The 18959-nt window shown below is 33.7% G+C and overlaps 1 protein-coding gene across 6 annotated transcripts; it reads left to right on the top strand.

The window, feature by feature from the left end:
• The first annotated feature begins 1083 nt into the window (after positions 1-1083).
• LOC145806137 (U1 small nuclear ribonucleoprotein C-like) lies at positions 1084-17084 on the top strand. Of its 6 annotated transcripts, none has more exons than XM_082902184.1 (7): positions 1084-1618; positions 6012-6119; positions 8188-8283; positions 11304-11395; positions 14628-14669; positions 14753-15002; positions 16683-17084. In XM_082902184.1, exons 1-7 carry the CDS (start codon positions 1270-1272, stop codon positions 16943-16945), a joined length of 1200 nt encoding a protein of 399 aa, XP_082758310.1. In that variant the 5' UTR covers positions 1084-1269; the 3' UTR covers positions 16946-17084. The 6 variants fall into 6 exon arrangements, with proteins under 6 accessions (XP_082758310.1, XP_082758306.1, XP_082758307.1 ...); XM_082902180.1 differs by having other exon boundaries at positions 11301-11395; positions 16683-17083; XM_082902181.1 differs by having other exon boundaries at positions 8191-8283; positions 11301-11395; positions 16683-17083.
• Positions 17085-18959: the final 1875 nt, after the last annotated feature.

Genomic DNA, 18959 nt, shown 5'->3' on the forward strand with positions numbered 1-18959 from the left:
ATGTTTTCTTTATAATAAAAAATGTTTTCTTTATAAAGCAAAAGATTTGTCGCGTTACAAGACAAATCATTAGTTAGTGTCTGTTTGTAAGAAAAATTCATAAATACCCTTGTTACCAGTATGAGTCAAGTCTTCGAGGGCCAACCCCACACAAAGGGTTGTTTTGGGAAGATGGTAAAAAGTAATTTTTTGGCTTTTAATCAAATTTTTGGCTTTTTTAGACAAATGATTTGGAAAGTTGATAAAAAGTGACTTTTGACTTTTTTGATTAATATTTGTTTATGATGTCAAATCATAATAAAATGACCAAACTATCCCCATTTATTTAAAATATTTACAACTTCACCTATGTAACACATTTTGACCCATGAGGGGTAAAATTGTAATTTCACCGTTGGCTAAAAACCAACTTCCCAAATGAAAAAAAAGCTAAAAAAGCTAACTTTTAGCTTTTACTACTAACCAAAAAAAGTGACTAAAAACTATGTTCCCAAAGGAGTTTTCTTAAGTGTGCAAGTGCACACCATGTGCCACTTACACAAAAAGTGTAAGTGTAAGGTGTAAGTATAAGTATAAGGTGTAAGTGTAAGGTGTAAGTGTAAGGTGTAAGGTGTAAGGTGTAAGTGGGTTGCACATGGTGTGCAACCTCAAAAAAGGTGTAAGTGTAAGGTTTAATTTTTTACAAAAGGTGTAAGTGTAAGGTGTAAGTGTAAGGTATAAGGTGTAAGGTGTAAGTTGCACACCATAACCAAACCCGTTGCCAAAATAAGCCAAAGAAAATTGACTCCAATACATGTTCCGACTTCAACATCCGTCCTTCACCTAACATAGCAACTCTAATCTTAATAAGCAGTTAATAAAAAATAGGATAAATTATATTCACACCTCCTGAGATTTATATTTATTACAGTTTTCTCTCACATTTGAAAGATTACACTGACTTCTCTGTTAATTTAATTTTATGTATAATGATTATTACGGTAAGAGGGGAACTGTTATGAAACTTTAAACCTCAACGGACAATCTATAATGAAATTTTAAACTTCAGGAAGGGGATGTAATTTTCAAAAGGTGAAAAAAAAAATTGTAATAAACATAAACTTCAGAAAATGCCAATGTAATTTACCCTAAAAAATATTTTAAAAAAAACTCTCATTGTTGCAATAAAATCAGTATGAGTCAAGTCCACGAGGCCAACCACACAAAAAGAAAATTGACTCCATTACACGTTCCCACTTGAACATCCATCCTTCAATATATATATTTGCAATGAGTTACTATAGACACAACTCACAACAAATACTCTCGTTGTTGTATACTCTTGCACCAGCACATATGGCTATGGGAAGTGGGTCCCTTCAACTTCTCTTCCTCATTCTCGTGTCAGGATTACTGTTTCTAGAAACCATTAAACTCTGCTCCAGTATAGAAATTGAGAAGAAAGCACTTCTCAAGTTCAAGGACAGTCTCACGGATCCTTCAGGCCGACTCTCTTCTTGGGTTGGAGAAAATTATTGTACTTGGAGTGGAGTGACCTGCAACAACAAAACTGGAAATGTCATCGAGCTCAACCTCAGCAACCCATTTCCACATAGTTCTAATATCCACGAACTAAGAGGTGAGATCAATCCTTCTTTGCTCGACTTGAAACATTTGAGTTACATAGACCTCAGCATGAATAACTTTGGAGGGATCCAAATTCCTACTTTCTTTGGATCCCTCACAAAGTTAAGATATCTTAATCTCTCTAGTGCATCCTTTGGTGGGACAATCCCGCCAAATCTTGGAAACCTTTCAAGCTTACTTTATCTTGATTTGAGTTTTCAATTCAATGATTCAAATGTTAATGATTTGAGATGGATATCCAGTCTTTCTTCTCTAAAATACCTTAATTTGGGAGGTGTGGATCTTAGCAAGGCTGCATCCTATTGGCTTCAAACAGTTAACTCGCTTCCTTCCCTTTCAGAATTGCACATGCCTCAGTGTGCCCTTCTCAATCTTCCACCCTCTCTTCCCTCAATTAATTTTACGTCTCTTTCATTGCTTGACCTCTCCAACAATGGCTTCAACTCCACAATACCCCATTGGTTGTTCAATCTTAGCACCCTTGCCCAACTTGATCTCTCAAAAAATTATTTCATTGGAGGCCAGTTGTCAAGAAGCCTAGGGAAGCTCTGTAATTTGCAGATGCTGCAACTTTCATACAATAATATCACAGGAGAGGTAACCGAATTCATCAATAGTTTGTCTAGATGCCCCGATAGTAGGTTGGAGACATTGGACCTCGGAAACAATCAACTGACCGGCAACCTGCCAAATTCGTTAGGATTCCTAAAGAATTTGCAGTCTCTTTTACTCCGGAATAACTTGTTCAAAGGGTCGATTCCGAACTCCATTGGAAATTTGTCTTCTTTGGAGGAATTATACCTCTCCAACAATCAAATGATGGGGAGCATCCCACAAAACCTTGGGCAGCTCTCGTCGTTAGTTGTATTGGAGCTCTCTGAGAATTCATGGGAAGGTGTTGTTACTGAAGCTCATTTTGCAAATCTCTCAAACTTGAGGGAAATCTCAATTTTTAAAGGATCACCAAATATTTCAATGATTTTCAACATCAGTTCTGATTGGATTCCTCCTTTCAAACTCACATACATCAACATCAGATCATGCCAGTTGGGACCCAAATTCCCAACATGGCTTCGAAATCAGAGTGAATTGAATACTTTGGTTCTCAACAATGCTAGAATTTCAGACACCTTACCAGACTGGTTTTGGAAGTTGGATTTGCAGCTCAGTGATCTAGAGGTATCTTATAATACCCTAAGTGGACCAGTGCCTAACTCATTACGGTTTAATGACTTTGCCAATGTTGATCTTAGTTCAAACCGCTTTGAGGGTCCTCTCCCGCTCTGGTCTTCCAATGTGAGCACATTATATCTGAGGGATAACTTGTTCGTTGGACCGGTTCCTCTAGACATTGGTGAAGTAATGCCCCAGTTAACAGACTTAGATATCTCTAGGAACTTTCTAAATGGTAGCATTCCCTTATCCATAGGTAATCTGACTGCTTTGACAAACCTAGCAATCTCAAACAATTATCTATCTGGAGAAATTCCTGACTTTTGGAATGATATGCCATACTTGTACTATATTGATATGTCAAACAATAGTCTATCTGGTTCAATACCAAACTCAATAGGTTCTCTAAATTTCCTCGTATTCTTGTTTCTCTCTAGGAACAATCTTTCAGGGGAAGTTCCTTCCGCCTTGAAAAACTGTACAGCCATGGAAACCTTCGATATTGGTGACAATCAAATATCTGGACACATTCCGACTTGGATAGGAGAAAGCATGCCATCTCTCTTGATTCTCCGTTTGCGGAATAATTCCTTTGTTGGAAATATTCCTTCACAAATATGTACCCTTTCTACACTTCACATATTGGACCTTTCACAAAATAAGCTATCAGGAATAATTCCACCTTGTTTCGGTAACCTGAGTGGATTGAAAATTGACCCAGATACTAATCGATACGAGGGGCACTTGCAGGTGGTTGCAAAGGGAATAATACTAGTCTATCAGGATTCCAACCTTTACCTTGTAAATAGTCTTGACCTGTCCAACAATAATTTGTCGGGGGATATTCCTGAAGAACTAACCGGCCTTTTCAAATTGGGTACCTTGAACTTATCAATGAATCACTTGAGAGGAAAGATACCAGGGAAGATTGGAAATTTGGAATGGTTAGAAACACTTGACCTCTCAAAGAATAAACTTTCAGGGCCTATTCCACCGAGCATGACATCCTTAACTTTTTTAAATCACTTGAATTTGTCATATAACGACTTGTCAGGTAAAATCCCCACAAGCAACCAACTCCAAACCCTCATTGATCCATCAATTTACGAGGGTAATCTTGCACTTTGTGGGTTTCCATTGACAACCAAGTGTACTAATGACGGTGGGCAAGCTCCTAATCGGGATAAAGAAGACACAAATGATGAGGGCAAGTTTGAAAAGCTACTGTTCTACATCACTATAGTATTGGGATTCTTTGTGGGCTTTTGGGGAGTCTGTGGCACTTTGATAATCAAAAAACATTGGAGAGATGCTTATTTTCATTTTCTTGGAAAATTGAAAGACAAGATCATTGGACTTGTCTCATTACGTGCTTCTTGTCTACAGGGGAAACTCGACAGAGCTTGAAAGAAACTCTTGAAATGTGAGAAACTATTAGCATGCATGCTGCAAGAACTATGGTTGTTTCTAAAGCTATATTGCATAATATCTTAATATATGTGATGAGCCTTGATACAATAGCAATAAAAGCAATGTTCAGAATCATTTTCTACTTTATTATTATTTTTTACTGAATGAGATTTCATGTGCATTAATGTGCGAAGTGTCAAGTTGGCCTCCATGAAAAATAAAAGTAATTTATACAAATTTGATGGATGGCATCAAGGCTCTTGAGCTAAGATTCATCTTATATAAAGTTTTGAAAAATTCATGGTGGATTTGCAAACATGTGAACTTACTGTGAAATTTTGTAGTCGAATTCAATAGTGACAAAAGTGGTAGACCACTGGAGTGCCAACTTTTTTGAAAATATTTGTTTCTCATCTTCTCAAATATATAAAAGAATTTAAATATGTATATATATATATATATATATATATATATGTACATACATATAGATTCTTTCAGTTTGATCATGGTGGTACATAGGCAAAATTTTACGTAAGGATCGCAACAAACATAATCTTATCAAATATAATAAATTAGGGAAAATAAATAAATATACAAATTTAAAAATGGGACTTTAGTCTGTGCACAATAGAATCTAACTATGTGTTTTATTGCCTTTTAAATCTTAATTTTATTTCGATTGACCAATATAATTGCACAAAACTTAATAATTTTACACTTCACTTTTGGAATTAAAAATTTCAACATAAAATTAATAATAATTAAAATGAAAAGTATACAAATAGTTAGACCTATCTGTTTGTTTAACAATAATTATATTTTTTTAAAAAAAGGTCCTATTTTAATGGGAAAAGACTATGGTACTATGCATCTCATAATTAAAGAAGAAAATGATTAAAGTTCATACTTTTTGAGTCATAATTAAAAAAAAAAAAGTCATAACTAAACGATACATGAGATATAATTAAAGATCTCATGAATCATAATTAAAATAAGTTCATAATTTAAAAAAAAAAATTAGTCATAATTAAAGAAGAATATAATATAACTTAAGGGTGCATATGGCAGGAGGTTTGTATAGTAGAAATTCCCATTTTAATGATATTAACTAATATAAATTCATAGTCCAAACAAACAAATTGGAATCCTATTGGTCATACCTGTACATTCTCAAATGATTTCTTCTTTAGTTGTTTGGTTCTTTCCTGTTGTAGGATTATTATTATTATTTTTTGAGTATTATGTAATAATTATTCTATGTATTGACTTTTTTGGGTATTATGTAATAAATAAATAAATAAAAAGACCAGAATATTGGAAGAACATGTAAAACTAAAATATTATGGTGATAGGTTAGATAAGCACCGACGCACTTTGACAAGCACCCTCTCTCTCTCTCTCACCAAATTGAAGCATAAACTTTCATAATTCATAATCTTTAAAAAGGAAGTGTCATTCTTTTTTTTTTTCTTTTTTTTTTTTTTTTTTTTATGGCTGATTGGCTGTGCGTCTGAATGCAGGAAAACATTTCTAAAACAAGTGGCAAGAACAATCACAAATAATTTGAAATTTGATGCATTTTATTAATAATTCACTAAAAACTGTTTTGTCCTTAGGGCATACATGCATATTTATATTAATTAATTCTTGTAAAGTTAAAAAAAATGATAAAATAAGAAAATAGTTAAATCAATATAATGTAAGAAACATAATAATTCTAGAGTTAATTATATTTTTGATCTCCAAAACATGAAATTTGAAAGGGACACGTTCTGAACTTGTCATACCACATGTTTGCCAAGTTCACCAGTGTAACAAGGACTTGAGCTCCTCAAAGAGCTACCACAAAAGGCATAAAGTTTGTGATGTTCAGTCAAAGACTGCTAGAGTTATTGTCAACAGTGTAGCAGGTATGACAGTTCTGTCATTGCCTTATAATATATTGTTTTGTTTACAATGCATTGCCTTAGGGAACACAAAATCTAAAAAGGTCACATTTTTTTTTTTTTTCTAATTTCGGTTTTCTTCATCAATAGTGACGGGGCAATTCCCATGTATTCTTCAGCTCGTGATAATGCCCCCAAAATGGTGACTGTAAATATCACTTACCACAAAAAAGAGTCATGCAAGAATAATTAAGGTTTCAGCATTGTGTGAGTTCTATCTTGTTGGTGATGTTTTTAAATCATTCTACACTAGACAGAAAAAAATGTAAAATTTTTGATGCAAATATAAAAATAAAAAAATAATATTCAAAAAAAATAAAAAAATAAAAAAAATAGTTTTTTTAGTTAGTTGCCAATCCCACCAAATTTTATTGATTGAAATAGAAAAACCATCATTTTTATGTTGCATAGTCATCACCATGGACAGATCCCCAACGTGCGAAAGTATATTTAGATTTTCAAATTTTGGGGATCCATCCTTGATCATAACGATATTAATTTATTTATTTTATATACGAAAAAAATCCATCCTTGGTCATCACAATATTAATTTTTTATTGTATACATGTAAAAAAAAAACCTTGGGCTAGCCAGAATGAACATGTTCACTGGTCTACCCAGAGTTCAAGCGTCGAACCCGCCTTTCAACTTTACCATCATCCAACCACCTTGGTGCACTCGCTTAAGTCACCAGCTAACGCTACTCAGCTCGGCAATTATTAGATGTCTCAATCACACCTTATATTCAAACATTATGGGTTGTTTTTAAACAATGTGCGAGGGGTTCACGATTTTGCTACTACCAATGTTGAAATTTTACACTATCTCTTTTCTAATGAGATTATGAACGATGTGGGATTGAGTTATGATTCTACTACAACCAGTGTTTAAACTCTACACCATCTCTTTTCTAATTAGAAAATTTAGTGGAACTGGGGTTCATTTCTAGTGAACTTTTTTCAAAAAATTTCAAAAAACTTTGCGTTTTAGAGTTTACTCGACTACATGGACCAAATAAGTTATAAAAAAATGAAAAACAATTCATTAAAAATAAAAGTGAAAATAAGTTGGTGATGTTTTTAGATCCTTCTACACTCGATGCACAAAAAATGTAAAATCTTTGACACAAATTTAAAAAATATAATATTCAAAAGAAAAAGAAAAAGAGTTTTTTTTTTGTTAGTTGCCAAACCCACCAAATGTTATTGATTGAAATAGAAAAAATCATCATTTTTATGTTTTGTAATCATCACCAAGGACTGATCCACAGGGTGCGAAAGTATATATATTTAGATTTTCAAATTTTCAAGATCCATCCATGATCATAACAACACTAATTTATTTATTTTATACATGAAAAATAAAAGCCCGTCCTTGATAATCACAATATTATTTTTTTTAATTTTCTATTAAACAAAAAAAAAAGAAAAAGAAAAAAGAAGTGGTTGTCCAATGACTTAAACTAAAGCTATAGCCAGAGAACCTACAGGTTCACTGTCTAGCCTAAGTTCAACTAGGCCGGGCACAACTCACAGGTTCACTGGTCTAGCTTCAGTTCGACTAAGCTGGCCACAACCTACAGGGTTCAACTAAGCTAGCTAGAACCTAGAGGTTTACTCGGTCTAGCCTGAGTTCAACCAAGCTAGCTAGAACCTAGTGGTTTAATCGTTTTAGCCTAAGTTCAACTAAGCTAGCTAGAACCTACAGGTTCGCTGGTCTAGCCTGAGTTCAAGCGTTGAAGCCAACTATCAACTTTACCATCATCCAACCACTTTGGTGCCCTCGCTTGAGTCGTAAGCTAACGCTACTTAGCTTGGCAATTATTAGATGTCTCAATCACCCCTTATATTCAGACATTTTGCGTTGCTTTTAAACGATGTGGGATAAGTTTACCAATATTTAAACTTTACACTATCTCTCTTCTAATTAGATTATGAACGATGTGGGATAGATTTACGATTCTACTACTACCAATATTTAAACTTTACACTATCTTTTTTCTAATGAGATTATGTTTCCTTCTCTTCCGTAGTAGCCGCCATCGTCCGCCACCGTCACCGAACCGTCTTTTGTCTTCCCCACCTACAAGGACCAACCGCCATCCCCTCTCTCCCTTTTCCTTTCTCTGGTAAGAAATCTAATCCTTCACTCAACATGACTAATTCTTATACCATAGTTTGTTAATGTGTTTATATACCACCTGGTTATGTTACATACTTATGTCACATTGTCTTTTTGTTTAAGTAAAATTGCTTCAAATCCCTTATGTGGTGTGGTTCCATTTTTCAAGCACTAAATTACTTTGCAAAATAATGTGCTGAAGTAGGTATATCAAATGTGAAAAATGACGTCTTGATTGTTAAAGTATTTACAACGTAGCTGCTAGAATCAAATCAAAACAGATTGAAATAGCTGATAAGTGACATGGTATTTTATAACCATTATGGTTGCACAGTTTCTTCTTATTAATAAATTTCCTTCAGGTCATTTTAGTCTTAGAATGCATTGTGATAATGGAGTAGACGTGGCTAATCAATCGGAACTGCAGGGTTCCCATCCAAATTAATTAGTTTTATTGGGAAGCTGATATCCAAACTTGAAAAAAATTTATTGGAAAGCGGATAGCCAAACTTCAAAAAAGACTTAAAACTCAACAAAAACTTGATTGCCAAGCTGCAAAGTGGCCTTTTACGAATTCCTTTTTTATTTTTATTTGTATCTTTTCAATATGTTTGAATCTTGAATTTGTGGAGGGAAAGGAAAAGAGAAAGAAAAAAAATGAAGTGAAAGGTGCTAAATTCTTTTCTTTTGTATGGTTGGGTTAGAAAAATGAAAAGAAAATGAATAGGTTTTTCTTTTTCTTTATTTTTTATTTTTTATTTTAGGTTGTTAATAAGTTTACGATTATACTACTACCAATATTTAAACTTTACACTATCTATTTTTCAAATGAGATTATGTTTCCTTCTCTCCCGTAAACACCATCAACCGACACCATCACCAAATCCTCTCTGGTCAAAGCTTTTAAATGTTTATTTTGCTTGGAATATATTTTGAATTATTTAAATGGTAGGTAGTAATGCAAGTGTAGAAAAAAAAAACCACATTAGAGTGGTAAATTTAAAAATTTGTAATTATTTTTCCAAAATACTATTGAGTTGTATTTTTTCGTAAAGAAAATTTAGTGGAACTGGGGTAAGTATTTGGATTTTATTTTTTTTTTGTTTCATTTGTACTAGAGGTTTTTCAAAAAAAATTTAAAAAACTTTGCATTTTAGCATCTACTCGATTGTATAGACCAAATAAGTTATAAAATTAAAATGGAAAATAATTGACTAAAAAAAAAATGAAAATAAGTTGGTGATATTTTTTGATCATTCTACACTAGATACACAAAAAATGTAAGAATATAGTGACAAATTAAAAAAAAATAATTACATTTCCAAAAAAAAAAAAAAAAGATAGAGTTTTTAGTTGGTTTGCCAAAAGCCACCAAATTTTATTGATTGAAATAGAAAAAACCATTATTTTTATGTTGAACATCATCACCAAGGATAGATCCAAAGGCTGCGATAGTATATTTAGATTTTCAAATTTCGGGGATCCATCCTTGATCATAACGATATTAATTTATTTATTTTAGACATGAAAAAAATCCATCCTTGGTCATCACAATATTAATTTTTTAATGTATACATGTTAAAAAAAAAAACCTTGGGCTAGCCAGAATGAACACGTTCACTGGTCTACCCAGAGTTCAAGCGCCGAACCCACCTTTCAACTTTACCATCATCCAACCACCGTGGTGCACTCGCTTAAGTCACCAGCTAACGCTACTCAGCTCGGCAATTATTAGATGTCTCAATCACACCTTATATTCAAACATTATGGGTTGTTTTTAAACAATGTGCGAGGGGTTCATGATTTTGCTACTACCAATGTTGAAATTTTACACTGTCTTTTTTCTAATGAGATTATGAACGATGTGGGATTGAGTTATGATTCTACTACAACTAGTGTTTAAACTCTACATTATCTCTTTTCTAATTAGAAAATTTAGTGGAATTGGGGTTCATTTTTAATGAACTTTTTTCAAAAAACTTTGCGTTTTAGAGTCTACTCGACTACATGGACCAAATAAGTTATAAAAAAATGAAAAGCAATTCATTAAAAATAAAAGTGAAAATAAGTTGGTGATGTTTTTAGATCATTCTACACTCGATGCACAAAAAATATAAAATCTTTGACACGAATTTAAAAAATATAATATTCAAAAGAAAAAGAAAAAGAGTTTTTTTGTTTAGTTGCCAAACCCACCAAATGTTATTGATTGAAATAGAAAAAATCATCATTTTTATGTTTTGTAATCATCACCAAGGACTGATCCACAGGGTGCGAAAGTATATATTTAGATTTTCAAATTTTCAAGATCCGTCCATGATCATAACAACACTAATTTATTTATTTTATACATGAAAAATAAAAGCCCGTCCTTGATAATCGCAATATTATTTTTTTTTTAATTTTCTATTACAAAAAGAAAAGAAAAAAGAAGTGGTTGTCCAATGACTTAAACTAAAGCTATAGCCAGAGAACCTACAGGTTCACTGTCTAGCCTAAGTTCAACTAGGCCGGGCACAACTCACAGGTTCACTGGTCTAGCTTAAGTTCAACTAAGCTGGCCACAACCTACAGGGTTCAACTAAGCTAGCTAGAACCTAGAGGTTTACTCGGTCTAGCCTAAGTTCAACCAAGCTAGCTAGAACCTAGTGGTTTAATCGTTTTAGCCTAAGTTCAACTAAGCTAGCTAGAACCTACAGGTTCGCTGGTCTAGCCTGAGTTCAAGTGTTGAAGCCAACTATCAACTTTACCATCATCCAACCACTTTGGTGCCCTCGCTTGAGTCGTAAGCTAACGCTACTTAGCTTGGCAATTATTAGATGTCTCAATCACCCCTTATATTCAGACATTTTGCGTTGCTTTTAAACGATGTGGGATAAGTTTACCAATATTTAAACTTTACTCTATCTCTCTTCTAATTAGATTATGAACGATGTGGGATAGATTTACGATTCTACTATTACCAATATTTAAACTTTACACTATCTTTTTTCTAATGAGATTATGTTTCCTTCTCTTCCGTAGTAGCCTCCATCGTCCGCCACCATCACCGAACCGTCTTTTGTCTTCCCCACCTACAAGGACCAACCGCCATCCCCTCTCTCCGTTTCCTTTCTCTGGTAAGAAATCTAATCCTTCACTCAACATGACTAATTCTTATACCATAGTTTGTTAATGTGTTTATATACCACGTGGTTATGTTACATACTTATGTCACATTGTCTTTTTGTTTAAGTAAAATTGCTTCAAATCCCTTATGTGGTGTGGTTCCATTTTTCAAGCACTAAATTACTTTGCAAAATAATGTGCTGAAGTAGGTATATCAAATGTGAAAAATGACGTCTTGATTGTTAAAGTATTTACAATGTAGCTGCTAGAATCAAATCATAATAGATTGAAATGGTTGATAAGTGACATGGTATTTTATAACCATTATGGCTGCACATTTTGTTCTTATTAATAAATTTCCTTCAGGTCATTTCAGTCTTAGAATGCACTGTGATAATGGAGTAGACGTGGCTAATCAATAGGAACTGCAGGGTTCCCATCCAAATTAATTAGTTTTATTGGGAAGCTGATATCCAAACTTCAAAAAAATTTATTGGAAAGCGGATAGCCAAACTTCAAATAAGACTTCAAACTCAACAAAAACTTGATTGCCAAGCTGCAAAGTGGCCTTTTACGAATTCCTTTTTTATTTTTATTTGTATTTTTTCAATATGTTTGAATCTTGAATTTGTGGCGGGAAAGGAAAAGAGAAAGAAAAAAAATGAAGTGAAAGGTGCTAAATTCTTTTCTTTTGTATGGTTGGGTTAGAAAAATGAAAAGAAAATGAATAGGTTTTTCTTTTTTTTTATTTTTTATTTTAGGTTGTTAATAAGTTTACGATTATACTACTACCAATATTTAAACTTTACACTATTTATTTTCTAATGAGATTATGTTTCCTTCTCTCCCGTAACCACCATCAACCGCCACCATCACCAAATCCTCTCTACTCAAAGCTTTTAAATGTTTATTTTGCTTGGAATATATTTTGAATTATTTTAAAGGTAGGTAGTAATGCAAGTGTAGAAAAAAAAAACCACATTAGAGTGGTAAATTTAAATATTTGTAATTAGTTTTTCAAAATACTATTGAGTTATAATTTTTCGTAAAGAAAATTTAGTGGAACTGGGATAAGTATTTGGATTTTTTTTTTCATTTGTACTAGAGGTTTTTAAAAAAAAATTAAAAAACTTTGCATTTTAGCGTCTACTCGATTGTATAGACCAAATAAGTTATAAAATTAAAATGGAAAATAATTGACTAAAAAAAAAGTGAAAATAAATTGGTGATGTTTTTAGATCATTCTGCACTAGATACAAAAAAAATGTAAAATTTTAGAGGCAAATTAAAAAAATAATAATAACGTTCAAAAAAAAAAAAGATAGAGTTTTTAGTTGGTTTGCCGAAAGCCACCAAATTTTATTGATTGAAATAGAAAAAACCATTATTTTTATGTTGAACATCATCACCAAGGATAGATCCAAAGAGTGGGATAGTATATATAGATTTTCAAATTTTGGCGATCCATCCTTGATCATAACGATATTAATTTATTTATTTTATACTTGAAAAATATCCGTCCTTGGTCATCACAATATTAATTTTTTATTGTATATATGTAAAAAAAAAAACCCTGGGCTAGCCAAAACGAACACGTTCACTGGTCTACCCAGAGTTCAAGCGTCGAACCCACTTTTCAACTTTACCATCATCCAACCACCTTGGTGCACTCGCTTAAGTCACCAGCTAACGCTACTCAGCTCGGCAAATATTAGATGTCTCAATCGCACCTTATATTCAAACATTATGGGTTGTTTTTAAACAGTGTGCGAGAGGTTCACGATTTTGCTACTACCAATGTTGACATTTTACACTATCTCTTTTCTAATGAGATTATGAACGATGTGGGATTGAGTTAAGATTCTACTACAACCAGTGTTTAAACTCTACACTATCCCTTTTCTAATTAGAAAATTTAGTGGAACTGGGGTTCATTTTTAATGAACTTTTTTCAAAAAATTTCAAAAAACTTTGCGTTTTAGAGTCTAGTTGACTACATGGACCAAATAAGTTATAAAAAAATGAAAAGCAATTCATTAAAAATAAAAGTGAAAATAAGTTGGTGATGTTTTTAGATCCTTCTACACTCGATGCACAAAAAATGTAAAATCTTTGACACAAATTTAAAAAATATAATATTCAAAAGAAAAAGAAAAAGGGTTTTTTTGGTTAGTTGCCAAACCCACCAAATGTTATTGATTGAAATAGAAAAAATCATCATTTTTGTGTTTTGTAATCATCACCAAGGACTGATCCACATGGTGCGAAAGTATATATTTAGATTTTCAAATTTTCAAGATCCGTCCATGATCATAGCAACACTAATTTATTTATTTTATACATGAAAAATAAAAGCCCGTCCTTGATAATCACAATATTATTTTTTTTAATTTTCTATTAAACAAAAAAAAAAGAAAAAGAAAAAAGAAGTGGTTGTCCAATGACTTAAACTAAAGCTATAGCCAGAGAACCTACAGGTTCACTGTCTAGCCTAAGTTCAACTAGGCCGGGCACAACTCACAGGTTCACTGGTCTAGCTTGAGTTCAACTAAGCTGGCCACAACCTACAGGGTTCAACTAAGCTAGTTAGAACCTAGAGGTTTACTCGGTCTAGCCTGAGTTCAACCAAGCTAGCTAGAACCTAGTGGTTTAATCGTTTTAGCCTAAGTTCAACTAAGCTAGCTAGAACCTACAGGTTCGCTGGTCTAGCCTGAGTTCAAGCGTTGAAGCCAACTATCAACTTTACCATCATCCAACCACTTTGGTGCCCTCGCTTGAGTCGTAAGCTAACGCTACTTAGCTTGGCAATTATTAGATGTCTCAATCACCCCTTATATTCAGACATTTTGCGTTGCTTTTAAACGATGTGGGATAAGTTTACCAATATTTAAACTTTACACTATCTCTCTTCTAATTAGATTATGAACGATGTCGGATAGATTTTTAACCCTCACAGAACATTGGTTATCTATCAAAGGTAGCATTGTTGTCTGGGAACTGCTCACCAGACCCAACAAGTTATGTTAACTGATGACAACAATATTATTACAGCATACATTTTCTTGAAAAAAAAAGAAGACCCTAGCCTTGACGTTTTCCTGTGTAATACTTGGGCTTCAAGGCCTTGGTTGTTTGTCGAGTTTGAAATATATCTCCCTCCCGTCCTTTTTCCTTCTGCAACCGTAATTGGATAGTAATTTTTGAGTTCTATATGTATTACTATCTCTTTTTTTATGATTTCAGCCTTCTGTCAGAGAGCAGCACAATGCAGGGTACAAACATAAGGTATTATTGTATAGGCACATGTCTATTTTTTCTTAGAAGTGTAGATCACATCATTATGTTTCTTACACATTTAATCTATAAAGGCAAATGCCAGAACCTATTATCAGCAATTTGAGGCGCAACAAAATCAAAGTTTGATCCACCAAAAGATCAAGGAACATCTTGGGCAAACTACTGCATACCAGCAAGTTGGTGCTGCTTACAATGCACTGAGGCCCCGTGTGCCTATTCTTCCCACTCCAATGATGCCAATGGCAGGGAACACCCAGTTACCTGTCAATTCACCATTAATCCCTGGAGCTAGGCCACCAGTCTTGCCAAGACCACTTCCAGGTAGGATGTGTGTTTAACACTTCTTCCTTGACACCCAACTTATGTGTTAATTTTGTCCTAATTATTGGTGGATGCAGTGACTTGTGTGTGGATGCATTTGCATCTAAACCCGCAAATTTGTTGGTATTTAATTTCATCACTACCTGCGTTCTTATAATTTATTTTCACTGTAGACTAGGCTGGCATGTAAGGGTATTGCCGTGTTCATGGTGTGGATTTACTCTTCAGGTGAATATTTATGTCAGGGATCGGACCATTTGTTTAGGTCCAACCATGAACATATTTATATACGTATCTGTGTGTACTTATTCCTTGACACCTATATAAATTTCTTGCTAATACTTTGGCGTGTGCAGGGTCTTTTTGTCTATGCATTTTCCTCAGATTTTTGTGATACTTAAGTGTACTACTAGTGGTATGCTTATAGTTCAGTAATTTTCATTGTTTACAACACTCGCATGCTGGGAGCCTAGCAATGTAATATGGTTTGGACCGTTGATCAACATTAGTGAAACATTATGTTTAGGACTAGCCATATAGTTTTGTTTGGGTTTCATGAAATTCCTAGTTAGAATTACAAGTCATTTTATGCAGTAGCAGAAAACTAAAATGTCTTTCTTGCATAGCTTCTAATTACTGTTATCATTCAGTGGTTTTGTACCACGGGTATTTATTTAGATGAAAAAGCACACTATCTTCTTAAGTTCGCTTTGGATAAGTGGATTTCAAATAAAGGAATTTTAGTTGAATTTTATAAAATTATAAGAAGATTGGCTATTGAAGGTAGATTGATAACTCTGAAGTGGATGATTGAATAAAGGTATGGGACATGTATTTTATTAAGATTCTTGTACAGGTAGAATTTTTTATGAAAGGATTTTAAATAATTATTTTCAGCAAATTATTTGAAATTCATCAATATAAAGCCTTTTAAATCCATTCTTAATGTCTAAATATAAAACATTACACTGAATTGAAGACTATACTCCTCAAATTATTGATGCCTAATCTTTTCATTTCAAATCTATAAATTCAAAGGCAACCTTAATAGATACATTGGATTGCGTTCCCTCAATAGTGAGAAACGTGCTGTGTATAATTTTGACAACTGTAGTTTTCCACCCCCCCCACTTTGTGATGGCATTCCTAGGTGAACTTCTGGGGCTCTCCATTTAATGGGGCTGTTTGGTGCACAACTTCTACTTAGTTGAAAGTTGATAATAAGAAAATAGAAGCTAAAAACCTCTCCCCTGCGTCCTAGTAATCAATTTTTTTAGCTTATTTGAGCTACTTCTACCTTAAAAGCTATAAACAAAAGCTGTACCAAACACCATGGCTCATATTTCCAAAATAGAAAAAGCTATAAGCAGCTTCATGAGCTGTGGTAACGAGAATAATCTTCTCCTTCGAGAAGAATCAAAAAGAAAAATGGGAAGTGTTCAATTGGAACATGAAAACGTGACTAAATTGGTCCTAGTTGCTCTTCGGGACAGAGTGGAAGAAAGGAGGAGATTCTCAAATGTGGAAAAGGATCCAATGACTTAGAAAGAATTGAACGAGGAGCCAATGAGGTGAAAATCTCATTCACTGTTCTGTAGAGTGGCACCAAACGGCCCCAATGTATTATCTATCCTGTTTCCTTAAGGATATTCTGTATCTGATCACTGTTTATGTTATCAGGTTATATGTCTGCACCAGTGATGCCACCAATGGTGGGGCCACCTGCTGCTGCTGCTGCTTTGCCTGGTCAAATTACCAACCTCCCAAGGCCTCCACCAATGGGTGCTCCATCAGCAGTTCCAGGGACCACTATGACTCCTGCTAGTGTTTCCACCTCAATGGTTACCCCAGCTATGTATCAGGCGGCTAATTCAGCGCCACCTACAAGTGGAGGTTTTGATAGTTTCAACATGAGTGCTCAAGCTCCAGAGGCTGATCATTAGTATGGTACTAGGTTTTGTTTTTAAATCTTGTAGAATTGACCGTGTAATTGCAGCAGTACATTGTTTATGGGGCATGACAAGTTGTGTAAGGAAATCTGGCCATCTCAAAATAGTAAGAAATCACTGCATTTTTTCTAAAAGCATTTTATGCCATTAATTACAACCATTTATCTCTAAAAAAATTATCTTGTTTCATTTCCTGCGCTAGTGACAACATGCATTTGGTATGCATTTCATTGCTGGATCTGTTTGGATTGTTTGTGTCTTAAGGTTCTGGGGTAATGTATGCTGATTTGTTTCTCAAATGGGTAGCACATTGACTCTACTCCTTTAGGGGATCATGATCATCAGGCTGCTTCAACTTTTTCCTCTCCACTGTCTTTTCCTTTTTCTCAGATGAAAAAATATCATCAATAGATATCCAAGTCAACAGAACTCTGGTTGTGTTTTAGAGATTGATTCCCTTTTGAGCGGGAAGTTGGCTTTACAGTTGCCGAAGTTACAGAGCTTGTGAGGAAAAAAAGAAAAAGAAAAAGAAAAAGAAAAAGAAAAAGAAAAAGAAAAAGAAAAAGAAAATCTTTTGGGTATGTAGTTAAGAGGTACTTGTTGGAGAATGTCAACAGAACTCTGGTATGTAATTAATTTTATTTTAATTTTCTAATTTAACATTGAATTATGTTGATGAATATTGTAGTTTTTCCATGCCATCTGTTCTATGCATCTAGTGCTAAGACATTTAGAGCATAAAGTGTCTTGGCCTTTTGTTTTGTTCGTTCGTTTGTTTTAACATATGAATTTTGTGCATATGCAGCAAAGAAATTTTGACTATACAGGAATGGCAACAATCAAAAGAATGAGTTTGTTATTTTGTTGTTTGTCTGTTTTTTGCTTTTTGGTTTTTGGGTGTCTCATAATTGTGAATGGTATTGATATGTTATTGTCATGACTGTTGTTTTTACAGTAACTAGAGTGCGAACCAGAAACATTACTTACTGTGCAAGTCCAGTGTTCGATTTTGTGATTCTTGGCCATGAGTAATTCAGTATGCAATGTGCTAGGCATGTTTGTCAGTGTGCTAATTCCAGGAAAATAGTTTTGTATTTAGATCATGGAAACCAATTTAGGTCTCTGGCAGAAAGAATCTTCATTGGGAGAATGAACTCCAATAGAATATGAATTGCTTCCTTGATCAGGTATTATGTTGTTTGAAACATATGGTCAAAGGTATTATGTTGTTTGAAACATATGGTCAAATGAATTGTAGAATGCAAGGGTTTATAAGAGAATATTTAGGCATTTTGTTGATATGTCTGAACTCAAACCTTTATTATGTTTCTATGCTGAACTTGTTGGTTGGGATGGTTGGTCTTGTATTAACACTCTTGCAGTCAAACATGTTTTACCTTGTATCTCGGTTCGAAATCATATTGATTTGGCCTTGATTCAACAAACTGTGAATTATGTAATTACATCTACTTTTCTAGATTTAGAGTCCACTTTGCTTTTTAAATATTTTAACTTCGTGCTGAATGTATTTATTCCAGACTTTTACAACTTGAATCTAAATATACCCCACTTTTTGCTAAATGTAGATGCTAATGATTGCAGTTTGGTTAACTTCTCATAGTTTTGAAAGGATTTTTTTTCCTCTATGTAAAAGAGTAGTAATTTTGATGTTGGACTCATGTTGGTTACTATTGATTGAGTACAGAAAGCAATTGTTTCGTTGCTCGGGAAAGTGAGTTTTACAACATGTTTGAAGCTTGGAAAAAAATTAATTGTAAGCGATTCTATTTCTCTAGGCAAAAATACACAAATTTATTAGAATAAGATTTAAAAGGACCTGAGAACAAATGATATCTTGGGGAGTGACGTTTTTGAAGTGCTCAAGCTTTTCCTTAGGAGCTGCAAACTCATTACAGAGCTGCAAGAGGACGATATATAATTATGGTCATGTTGCCTTAACAGGGTGTCAAAAAACTGACGTCTCATACAAGGCCTTATTCACCTATTT

The sequence above is a fragment of the Camellia sinensis genome, chromosome 1 (assembly GCF_055761805.1).
Source record: "Camellia sinensis isolate YWXY chromosome 1, ASM5576180v1, whole genome shotgun sequence".
NCBI lineage: Eukaryota > Viridiplantae > Streptophyta > Magnoliopsida > Ericales > Theaceae > Camellia > Camellia sinensis.

What these genes read in the sequence shown, in the direction of transcription:
- LOC145806137 (XM_082902180.1), top strand. Translation starts at nt 1,270, where the DNA reads ATGAGTTACTATAGACACAACTCACAACAAATACTCTCGTTGTTGTAT. An exon ending in TATTGTCAACAGTGTAGCAG is followed by an intron (nt 6,120 to 8,187) that starts GTATGACAGTTC and finishes TCTCTTCCGTAG; the next exon opens with TAGCCGCCATCGTCCGCCAC. An exon ending in ATGCAGGGTACAAACATAAG is followed by an intron (nt 14,670 to 14,752) that starts GTATTATTGTAT and finishes TAATCTATAAAG; the next exon opens with GCAAATGCCAGAACCTATTA.